Raw genomic sequence first — 12,702 nt, 5'->3', positions numbered from 1 at the left:
TTTAAATATATATATCATGTTTTATTTATTTTGACTAAATTATTGTAAAAATCAAGTTCCGGTGGGATGGGGTTGTTTTTCTTTAAAGATTAATTTGGTTAACACAATTTACAACCTTCACAGTTTTTTTTTTTTTTTTTTAATTACTTTCATAAATAAGCTATATATGTATGGGCATTTATCTGCAATACTGTTGTTGAGTATACTGTAAAATTACTTGCCATTATTCGAAAGCCGTTTTGATTTTCGCAAACGACGCTTTCCAGGTGTTGACAGTGTCTGTATGTTTTCCTCTGCCTTTGACAATTGCGAACTGTTTGCAGTCAACTTAGTTTTAGAACTAGATGATGGAGATCTCAATTTTTTCATATTATACGTGTCAGTAATAAATTTATACCCGTTTGTTGACACATTTACTTTTTCTTGGTTAATATTACTTGCAGTATTAGATAATGCCATAGAATAAAACGAAATCAAATTTAATCTTTAAATTAAATGTTATAACGGCACTCTAAAAACAAATACTACTGCTACCATGCCTTTTAAACCTCCGCCATATTGATGCATTCGTGCAATGCTAGATGGCAGTAGTGTATCAAATCTACGCATAATACGAGATGTAAAACCACGTGCGAACATGACAAGCGCCGAAATGTTTGTAGGTAATGGTGTCATGAAGCACCATGGAAAAATAAATAAATAATTAAATAAAATAATAATAATGATCTATAATAACTTTATCAGTTGCTTCATTCGTTTGTTGTAGCTGTCTCTTGTATGATCGCATTATAGAACAACTATGAAATACTGCGAATATAATGCAATTATTTCAGAGTACCGAAACATGAAATCGAGAAACTGTTTACCCACGCTTCTTACAATGTTTCCCAAGTAAGTACAGATCATTATATTCAGAAAAATATGGGATCATTATTGTTATTGCAATACACTGCATGTCAGTCGAAAAATTTTGCTATTTTTCACAATAACCATATATACTGTTTTATCCATTTCTAAGAAAGTATTCGATAGAAGACAAATAGGAACAACGTAAGTAAATCAGAAATTTACTCTGTGGAACGTGAAGCACATTCAGAAGTTCTAAATCAGAACAATTTTAGAGAAAAAGAATATCGTATTCATTTTGTTCGTAATCATTCTTTTCACATATGTACCTAACCTAAGTTTGCATTGCTCAGTTTTTCCAAAGTAGTAGTAGTAGAGGCGTGTTATGCAAGAAAGCAAGCTTATGTAACATTAGCAAAAAAAAAAAAAAAAAAAAAAAAACAATTCCACACATCCATTCCCTCTGAAAGTTTTTCCAGTTCATCCTTGAATTTATTTAAGCTATCAACTTCCACTACAACACTGCTTCTACAGGGATGGGATACACTTAAATAGAAAGGGTGCAAGAATGTTTGCTGATGCTATCGAGGCAGTGTTAGGTGGGTCGGAAAACTGCTAGATTGGGGGGGGGATACAAGGACTAATAGATTAACAGTAGCCACTGGCAGAGGAGAAAGTGATTCTTGCACTGCTTCTATTTGAATGAGCAGCAGCCTGGAAAATAAGATGCAGGATATTTCAGAGACTGCTGGGAATCATGGGGGTACAAGTAAACACATGGGTTGTGTTAGGGTGGCTAAGAGGAAGAGCAGGTGCATGTATACTTGCGTGTACACCAATGCTAGGAGTTTAGTAAATAAATTTGATGAATTTGAGGTATTGCTCAAAACATCAAAGGCAGATATTGTTGGGATATCAGAGACGTGGTGTCACACAGATATAAGGAATGCAGAACTGGAATTTGGGGAGTACAATGTCTACAGAAAGGATAGGAAGGGAGGAGGGGTTATGCTATTAGTTAAGAAACACATAAAATCCAAGGAAGTGAAGCCAGTCGACATCGCTGGACAGTGCAGTGTTGAGTCAGTTTGGTGTGACATAAGCATTGGGAGATCAAAATTGAGAGTAGGAGTGTGCTATAGGCCTAATGACTCTGATGAGTATAATAAGAAACTGTACAGAGAAATAGAGTGGGCCAGTAAATCAGAGAGTCTTATAATGGGGGATTTTAATTTCCCAGATATTGACTGGAATTTGGGGGCTGGTCACTCACACACTAGCAAGGCTTTTGGGGATTTATTGGATGATTGTTTTCTACATCAGCATGTTCAGGAGGCAATTAGAGGGAGTAATACTCTTGATTTGATTATCAGCAGTGATTCTTCATGCATTAAGGATCTGCAGATAAATGAACCACTAGGTAGCAGTGATCACAGTGTTCTGAAGTGGGAGTTACTCAAAGAGGTAACTACCATTAGGGGTAAAGGGAAGGGGTATTGCTTTCGTAAAGGCGACTACGATGGACTGACAGTATTTAAATTCTATACAGTGGGATCAACTGATGATGTTACTAACAGCAAATTCAAAATGGGAAGCATTCAAAGAACTTATCTTGGAAGCTACTAGGCTTTACATACCAACTAAGAAATATTGTTCAAGGTTTAGGCCTAAATGGATGTCAGATGAACTAATGAGGCATATGGCAGAGAAGAAAAATGCATGGGATACATACAAATTAACACGTGACACAGAAGCCTATGATAGATACAAGTTGATCTGTAACTAAGTTACAAAGGAGGTTAGGCAGGCAAAGGCAGATTACGAGAGATCCTTGGCAAAGGGATGCAAAGAAAAACAGCAAAGAGTTCTTTACTTATGTAAACTCTAGAAGAAAGGGGATGAATCAGATTGGTCCACTTGATATCGATGGGTCAACTGTTGATGACCCTGCTCAGGTAGCTAACAAACTAAATGAATATTTTGCATCGACATTCACACATGAGGAGTTATTCAGCGAGGGGAATGCTAGAGGTGTATTCAACTCTAGTAGTAAGCTAGAGAATTTTGTAATAACTGAGAGTAAAGTGGAGGAAAAATTGTTGAAGATAAACACAAGAAAGGCACCTGGGGTGGATGGGATCTATCCAGTTATATTAAAGGAGGCAGCAAAGGAAGTAAGCAAATCCTTAGCCATAATTATGAGAGCTTCCTTGGACTCAGGGGAGGTACCCATGGACTGGAGATGTGCAAATGTGACCCCAATTCACAAGAGAGGATCAAAGGCTGACACAAGTAATTATAGACCTGTGAGTTTAACTTCTGTTCCCGGAAAATTAATGGAGGCACTGGTTAAAGAAGCACTGCAGGATCATCTAGACAAGACTTCTGTTATTGCTTGGACACAGCATGGTTTTGTTAAGGGGAAGTCTTGCCTGACCAATTTGATTGGATACTATGATGCAGTCACAAAAGAACTGGATGCAGGGAATAACTTTGATATTATATACTTGGATCTTAGAAAGGCTTTTGATACTGTTGCACATGGAAGACTGCTGCACAAATTGGAGCAGTGTGGCATTGGAGGCAAATTGCTGCTATGGATAAAGGGGTGGTTGAGGGGGAGAAGACAGAGAGTGGTAATCAATGGACACTGCTCATCGTGGACTAATGTTATTAGTGGAGTCCCCCAGGGTTCAGTATTGGGTCCTTTATTGTTCTCTGTATTTATAAATGATATTGATGATGGTATATCAAGCTTAATGGTCAAGGACACTACTGACACTATGCTGCTGTAACAGGATCTGGAAAGGTTGAGCAAATGGGCTGAGAGGTGGCAAATGAAGTTTAACATTGACAAATGTAAAGTACTACATATGGGAAACAGCAACGTATCAACTGTGTGGTACTACATTGACAGTGGTAGAGAATGAAAGGGACCTGGGGGTGGTTGTGCAGGCAGATATGAAGTTCTCTGACAAGTGCAGACGGGCTGCAAGAGTAGCTCATGGTGTATTGTCAATGATATATAGGAATTTTTCTAGCAGGGATAAGGAGGTGATTATTCCCTTGTATAAGGCAATGGTCAGGCCACACCTAGAGTACTATATAGACTGTAGAGTACACCTAGAGAAATGAGGCCTGGAGGCCTCATTTCAAGAAGGATGTAGAGCTGCTGGAACGAGTACAGAGAAGGGCAACAAGATTAGTGAATGGAACAAAGGGGTGCTCTTACGAAGAAAGGCTTAAGTTTTGCGAATTACAGTGTCTGGAGACTAGGCACCAGCGAGGTGATCTGATAGAGGTGTACAAAGCGCCTTGAATGGTTTGAGCATGCTCAATGCTGATGGGATTCTTCCTCTTGCTCAGAATAATTACCTGAGAGGGCATAAATTCAAATTGAGGAAAGACAGATGTAGGATAGATGTGCGGAAATTTGCCTTTAGCCATCGGGTGGTTGGTAGGTGGAACAGACTTCCATCCCTTGTCGTGGAAGTTGATAGCCTAAATAAGTTTAAGGCTCAGCTGGACAGGTATTTCGAACGAACAGAGGGGTGAAGTGGAAGTGGTTATTTTTTATTTATTTATTTTACTTTTTTTTTTGGCTGATGCTGCATAAGCTTGCTTTCTTGCATTAAATGCCTCTACTAATGCTAATGCTAACAGATAGAACTTTTTTCCTAGCAATCAACTACCTGCTGGCACATGTCTTTCCTCAATTTGAATTATGGCCCTCAGGTTCGTAATCTGAGCAATATTAGCTTATATGCTAATTCGTCATGTAAATAACAATGCAAATAACATAACTAATTTGCTAAATTGGTTATAAAATAATAATTTGAAATTAATTTTTCCTTCTCTTTTCTACTTTTCCTTCTCATCTCTTAGATGCCATGAAGAAAGTTACGAAATCTCAATGTTCTCATCTTCACTCAGTTGAAACTGAACTTACTCTGAATTTCTATTCCAGACCATTATGGTGCTATCACATATGGCTATCAGGATATTGCAGAATTTTTTTTTTTTTTTATGTAAATCCCAAACACGAGAGGTATTAGAACCTATAGTACTTAGTACCGTGCTTGGGTTGGTGCTTGAGAAAACGAAAGAAGATATTTGTTGACATTAGACTTGAACTTCTGTAGACTGTAATTTTCAGGAAATACGTATGAAGGAAGGTTGTTTCAGAAAACTGCAGTTAACTGAATAAACGAGGAAGATGAAAAGTTGGTTCTGTGAGTTTGAAGTTGGACAGTAAATGGATGTTGGCTGGTGGCGCCACGTGTTCGGACTGTTTTGAAAGAGAGAGCGGGAATCATAGAAGCCAATTCAGAGAACAGTGCCCATGGAAGTATCTGTAGAAAAGGCATGCAGCAGAAACAGTACATCTATGAGACAGCGAGTGGAGAAACTCTGTTAGGGATGAATCATTAATTAACCTAACTGCCCTCTTCTGAATGGAATCAAGAAGCCTGAGAGAGGTTTTGGGGGCACCACCCCAGATGTGGGAACAATATTCCATGGAAGGGCAGATTTGCGATTTGTACAGAGTGAACAGCTGTTTGGAAGAAAATTAATGCTGAGAGCGAAAGAGAAAACCAAGTTTTTTAGATGCAGAGGAAGCAATATTTGTAATGTGCTTGTGCCAAGAGGGATTAGAAGTCAGGGTAATCCCCAAAAGAGATATATCATTTTGTCTAGAAATTGGAGTGTCACTAAAGATAAGCATAGGAGCAGAAGAATCCTTTTTTGCGAGATATAAGACAAGACTGAGTTTTAGAAGGGTTGAAATCAACTAAGTTATCTTTGCCCCACTGGAGAATTACCTGAAGATCGGCATTTAAGGAATTGGTAGCAGATTTTCGAGAAGTTGGAGCTGATTGAGCAAGCAAGGTTTCTCAAAATGGAAAGTAGAATGCAATGTGCTATCATCGGCAAAACTATGGATAGGATTTCCAGTCAATGGAAGAAGGTCATTAATATACAAGAGGAAAAGAGTGGGGGAAAGAACTGAACCTTGGGGGACACCGGCATTAGTGGAGAAGTTAGAAGACGGTGAGCCATCTACCATTACCCTCAGTGAGCGATCAGAGAGAAAACTGGATAACCAATTACTAAAATAGTGAAATGCTCAAACCCACAACCCCACCCTCCTTGTTGACTCTGCCATCACTATTATTAAACTTAGATCGAGCTACAGAATTCTTCAATATGAAGCCCTCACCATCGAATGGTACCGACACCATTCTGATCTCAACATTATTAACGCTAAACTTCCCTTCAACCTTTCACCGGCTTGAAACCTCTCGCGACTAAAGTTCCCACGTGTCAAAAAGCATCATGGGAGTTTAGATAACTTTAAATACAACATGCGCTCACTTTTCTTCCATTTGCCAACTGATGACGGTTTACTCACGAAAGTCCCTCGTAATGACTATTGGCACCACCGGTCTTCTCTATTTTTTTCTCTTTTTTTCATTTAAGTTTTTTAACCTCTTTATGACAACCAAGGATTGGAGATCTGCATTTCTACTTCCTTGCGCTCATTTTAAAATCTGTTTAAAATATTTTCACCCCATTCCCCGCCTTAGTTCTTTTTAATGCTTCTTCCAACCTAAATTTAACCATCATCTACCAAAAATATTTTATTGCAGATTTATACAAGGTGAGTACCGTTTTCAAAGCATTTGCTATTCATTTTTTAGCCAATTACTAAAAACATTTGGCAAACCATAAGATGGAAGCTTGTTTAGAAGGCCTTTTTGCCAAACATGATCAAAAGCCTTTCAGATGTCAAGAGCAACTACTTGTCTTTCACCAAACCTTTCCATTGAATTATCCATAAATGGGTAACATAAGCCAGAATATCACCAGTGGATCAACACTGACAGAATACATACTGGCGATCGTTGATCAGACGGAAGGTTTCTAGGTAGTTTAAGAGTTGGTGGTTAATTTCTCCATTACTTTAGAAAGAGTAGAAGTAATTGCAATGGGACAATAATTGGATGGGAAGGATTTTTCACTCTTTTTAGGAACTGACCGGATATGAGCAAATTTCCAAGCAGAAGGAAAAACACCTTTGGAATAAAAAGTGAAAAAAGGCAGCAAAGAATATGAGTAAGTTCAGAAGCACAGGTTTTGAGAACAAGTGGAGAAATACCATCGGGATCTGGAGCTTTCTTGGCATCAAGATTCGTCAAAATCCTTCTGACATCCTTTTGACGGAAGGCCACAGGAGGCATTGAATGGAGCGTGTTGGGAATGGTGGGAGGTGTTTTACCAAGATCATTAATACATGAGTTCGAAGAAAAATGGGATGCTAGCATGTCAGCTTTATCCTTGGCTGAAGTGACAACAGAACCATCTGGTTTGGACAGAGGTGGGAGAAGAGATGGGCAAAAGTTGCACCCAATAGCTTTGGCAAGAGACCAGAATGCTCGGTTACCATTAGGGCAAGAAGGAAGTTTTCTACTCTTAGCCTCTTCAAACTCTAGTTTAGACTGATTAATAACTGCTTTACAATTGTTGCAAGCTTTGGTGTAGGCAGAAAATGAAACTGAAGAATTAGAAACAAGCCAATTATGATATGCAACATTCTTCTCTTGTGAACAGTCTTAGCACATTTATTGGAAAACCAAGGTTTAGATAAAGGACAAGATTTTAAAGTGGAATGTGGGATAAAGGATTCCATTCCTGCAAGAATAATTTCACTGACACGATCTGAGCAAACGTTGACATCAGAAGTTTTGAAACAGTAATCCGACCAAGGAAAAGAAGAAAAGAAATCTCGCAAGTCATCCTATTTTGCATTCTTGCAATGCCAAACAACACGAGGTTGGGAATAGCCATGAGATAAAGGCTCCATTGGAGAAGAGACAATCACCAAGTCGTGATCTGAAGTGCCTAAAGGACCTCTCACTTCGACCGTGTACTTAGAAGGGTTGTTTGTGAGAAACAGATGAAGCACGTTGGCTGTATGATTAGGATTGTCCGGTATTCTTGTAGGTAAATGAAAAATCTGTGCAAGGTCATTAGGAATTGCAAAAGCCTCAGCATCTCGACCAGCTGGGTCGGTGTGACTAAAAAACGGAAGCTAGCTGGAGTTGTGAACATTAAAATCATCAAGGAAAATGACCTCACTGTTAGGAAAGTTGGACTGGGGAAAGTCAAGTTGCAAAAAGAGGAATTCCTAAGTTACCTAATTATTCGAATATCTCAATCAACTGTCATTCTCTTGGCATTGCCAATCTTTTTGCTACCCATTTTTCGAAACTTTGTCCCCCTTTGTCCTCCCTTCTATTCCCTGTTACCTGTTTGAATACAGTACTAATGACTGTTCTGATAGATTAGTTCTCACTACTGATGATGTCCAGTCAGCCATTTCTCAGCTTAAAGATTTCACTGCTTCTGGTCCTGATACCCCCTACCCTGCTCTTTTCTTCAAGAAAAGTAGTTTGTCACTAGCATCAGTTCTTACAAATCTCTTCAATTCTGTCTTCTTCATGGTTGTTACTTTTCAGCATTGAAAGAGGCCTATATCATCCCAATATATAAAAAACAGGGTGAGAAGTCTATGCCTAATAACTACCATCAGTATGCTTTTCTTCCAAGGAAATCAACTGTTTTAAATCTGGGCTCTCATTTCTTCAAACTAATTTGGACAAAGGAAATCAAATTGATTTGCTTTTCCTTGATATTTCACATGCATATGACTGTCCACATTGATCTTCTGCTCTTCAAGCTTTCATCATATGATCTGCGATTCCCTTTACTGGATTCGCTTGATTCGCTGCTTAGAAATCGTAAACTATCCGTAATAATTGATGGTACGTTATCAATTCTGTTTACTGGTTTGCAAGGTGTTTTTCAAGATTCACCCTTGGATCTGCTCTTCTTTTTTGTTTACATTAATGATCTGTCAACTTTATTTCAACCCATTAGTGTTGAGTGGCAACTCTATGCAGATGATATTAAACTTTTACAAAGTTATATATTCTTCAATTGACAGCGATGAACTCTTCCCTCTCACTCTGGCTCAATAAAATTAACTTGTTTCTAAAGCAATTAAAATGTAAATTAGCATTGGCATTAGTAAAGGCACATGATGCAAAAAAGCAAGCTTATATAGCACCAGCCAAAGGAAAAAAAAAAAACCCTCTTCTCCTTTCGCCCATCCACTCACTCCAAATGTTTGTCTAGTTCTGCCTTGAATCTATTTAAGCTATCAATTTCTTCAACGACAGATGTTCCAGCAATCAACTACCCGCTGGCTAAAGGCAAACTTCTGCACATCTGTCCTACAACTGTCTTTCCTCAATTTGAATTTATGTCCTCTCAGGTGATTATTCTAAGCAAGAGGAAGAATCCCATCAGTCCCATCAATCCGAAACCATTCAAGGCTTTATACACCTCAATCAGATCAGCTTGTCAGGTGGCTAGTCTCCAGACACTGTAATTTGCAAAACTTAAGCCTTTCTTCGTAAGAGCAACTTTTGTTCCATTCAATAATCTTGTTGCCCTTCTCTGTACTCGTTCCAACAGTTCTACATCCTACTTAAAATCAGGCCTTCAGACCTGTATACAGTACTCAAAGTGTGGCCTGACTATTGCCTTATGCAAGGGGATAATCACCTCCTTATCCCTGCTAGAAAAATTCCTGTATATCATTGACAAGACACCATGAGCTACTCTTGCAGACCATCTGCACTGCTCAGAAAACTTCATATCTGCCGGCACAATTACCCCCAGGTCCTTTTCATTCTCTACCACTGTCAGTAGTACCCCATTAACAACCCTGCCGATCTTCGTATCATCTGCAAACTTGGATATTAAGCCTGATATACCATCATCAATATCATTCATAAATACAGAAAACAACAATGGACCCAACACTGAACCCTGAGGGACTCCACTGATAACATTAGTTCATGGAGAGCAGTGTCCATTGATTACCACTCTGTCTTCTCTCCCTCAACCATCCCTTTATCCATAGCAGCAATTTGCCTCCAATGCCAAACTGCTTCAATTTGTGCAGCAGTCTTCCATGTGCAACAGTATCAAAAGCCTTTCTAAGATCCAAGTATATGATATCAAAATTATCCTTTGCATCCAGTTCCTTTGTGACCACATCATAGTATCCAATCAAATTGATCAGACAAGACTTCCCCTTAACAAACCCATGCTGAAGTCTTATCTAGATGATCCTGCAATGCTGCTTTAACCAGTGCCTCATAACAGGTCTGTAATGACTTGTCATTCTTTGATCCTCCTTTGTGAATTGGAGTCACATTTGCACATCTCCAGTCTATGGGTACCTCTCCTAAGTCCAAGGAAGCTCTCATAATTATGGCTAAGGATTTGCTTACTTCCTTTGCTGCCTCCTTTAATATAACTCCATCAGTGTTTCAGACACTCAGCCTAAAACACTGATGGATCCAATATCTCTCTATTACAGAAGATTTAGGAGAAGTCCGGTTGGCCTGCCTCCCTAAAATCCACTCATGCACACCTTCTCGATGGTAAGCCCTGTTATGTCACTTAGGTGGCAACGAACGTGTAGAGTGGTTCTCTTCAAGACGCCTGGTCAGCGTGAAGAGGAAAAGACCAAACCCTCCAGCATATGAGAGCACAACAATACAAATGGCCCTCAGTCCCCAGCAGCTTTCACTCTCCTTACGGCAGCGAGAGGATCAGAGTGGAAGCAGAGGGTGCTAAGAATCTCTGGGTACGACCAGGCTGCCATGCACGGAAACTGAACTTGGCCTGTTATAATGTACGATCACTCATCGGTGAAGACAGGATATTAGAGCTGGAAAAGGAATTAGAAAATGTGAATTGGAATATCATCGGTTTGGCTGAAACAAGAAGAAGAAACGAATCACTTATAAGTTTATCAAGTGGAAATCTGCTGTACACCAATGGAAACAGTGAAAGGAGTGAAGGTGGAGTTGGGTTTCTGGTCCATAAAGATTTTAAAAACAACATTTTGAAATTCAAAAGTACATCACCAAGGGTGTCAAGACTAATACTCAAGATTTCTAAGAGGTACAAGCTAAAGATTATAATGATTTATGCACCAACATCGAGCCATGATGATGAAGAGGTTGAAGAAATGTACACCGAAATTGAGAGTCTTCTAGATGAGCAGAAAACCCACTACACTATTATTATGGGGGACTTCAATGCTAAGGTTGGAAAAAGGCAAAACAGTGCAGAAAGAGGAACTATAGGAAATTTTGGAATTGGTGAAAGAAATAAAAGAGGTGAAAGAGTTGTGGAATTTGCAGAATCTCAAGGACTGTCAGTAATGAACTTTTTTAAAGAAAAGGGTGAACAGAAAGTGGACATGGAAGAGTCCAAATGGATTAACAACTAATGAAATCGACTTCATCCTCACTAACAGAAGCTATATTGTGGATGACGTTACCGTCCTGAATAAGGTAAATGTTGGAAGTGATCACAGAATGGTAAGATGTACACTTGATATAGATGTAGGAAAGGAAAGGAAAGGAAAAAACTGACTCGAGTAAATAATACAAAAGTCTTTGAGATAACAGAGGAGGAAAAAAAAAGCAGTATGTACTGGAACTTAAGAACAATTTTGAACTTCTGCAGACTGCTCAGGACCAAGATATCGACGAGGAATATTACAACTTTCTGAAAGTGATAAAGCCCAAGAAACCTATAGGGAAACAGAATCCAAAGAAGAAAAAATTAGTCAAGAAACACTTGTCACGATGAACCGAAGACGACAAATGAAGAGCAAGAAAAACACTGACGGGGAGAAAATTGAGTATATTGAGTTATGCAAAGCCATTAGAAAGAGACTCAGAGAGGACATAAGAAGATTTAACACAAGAAAAGTAGTAGAGCGAGGGAATGATACCAGCAGTGGGGAAGATGGATTGCAAAGTAGCAACACATACGACATACCCAATATTCTTCCTGATGAAGTAGAACATGCATTGAAGAAAATGAAGAATCGGAAAGCCCCGGGGGAAGATGAAATTACTGTAGAGTTGTTAAAATTGGGAGGAAGAGACATAACACAAAAACTGGCAAGGCTCTTCACAAAGTGCATTAGAAAAGGTATGACGCCTAAGCAGTGGAATAATGCAATCATAGTTTTACTGCATAAGAAAGGAGATAAATCAGAAATTGGAAATTATAGACCAATTAGCTTGTTATCCCACATCTACAAGTTGTTCACAAGGGTCATTACTAACAGATTAGAAAGAATACTTGATGAGAATCAACTGAAAGAGCAAGCTGGCTTTAGGACAGGATTCTCAACTATGGATCACTTTCACGTAATATCACAGCTAATGGAGAAAGCAAATGAATATAAAACACCATTATGCCTGGCATTTGTGGATTATGAAAAGGCATTTGACTCCATACAGCATAAGGCAATGTTTCGGGCACTGGAAAGACAAGGCATAGATACCCCATATATTATGATTTTGAAGAAAATATATGAGAGTGCTACCTCCTTTATTAGACTAGACAAAGACAGTAGCAAATTTAAAATCGAGAAAGGAGTTCGACAAGGAGACACAATATCTCCGAAGCTGTTTACTGCTGCCCTTGAGGAAGCTTTCAGAAGATTAGACTGGTCGCAGAAAAAGGAGTCAATGTGAACGGAGAGTACCTAAACCATTTACAATTTGCAGATGACATTGTGGTCATAAGCCACGATCCCAAAGAATTAGAGGAAAATCTTAATCAGTTATGCACAGTTAGTAAGGATTTTGGACTAAAGATGAATATGGCTAAAACAAAAGTAATGATGAACAAGTATGCCACGGAAAGGGAAATAATGATTGAAGGAGCAGTAATTGAAAAGGTGGAGTCATA

The 12,702-nt window shown here is 38.8% G+C and overlaps 1 protein-coding gene across 1 annotated transcript in view; it reads left to right on the top strand.

The window, feature by feature from the left end:
* Positions 1-800: 800 nt before the first annotated feature.
* The window catches only part of LOC150085015 (CDAN1-interacting nuclease 1-like), a 113,931-nt gene continuing 102,029 nt past the window's right edge, over positions 801-12,702 (top strand). Inside the window, exon 1 of the mRNA XM_090376436.1 lies at positions 801-891. Within this exon, the coding sequence (XP_090232562.1) occupies positions 845-891 (47 nt within the window). The 5' untranslated portion in view covers positions 801-844. The remainder of the gene's footprint in view (positions 892-12,702) is intronic.

The sequence above is a fragment of the Mastigoproctus giganteus genome, chromosome 6, assembly GCF_048544385.1.
Source record: "Mastigoproctus giganteus isolate SK-2022 chromosome 6, ASM4854438v1, whole genome shotgun sequence".
NCBI classification, from domain to species: domain Eukaryota; kingdom Metazoa; phylum Arthropoda; class Arachnida; order Uropygi; family Thelyphonidae; genus Mastigoproctus; species Mastigoproctus giganteus.
The sequence above is the reverse complement of the archived record's forward strand: the minus strand, read 5'-3'. Positions and strand labels throughout refer to the sequence as shown.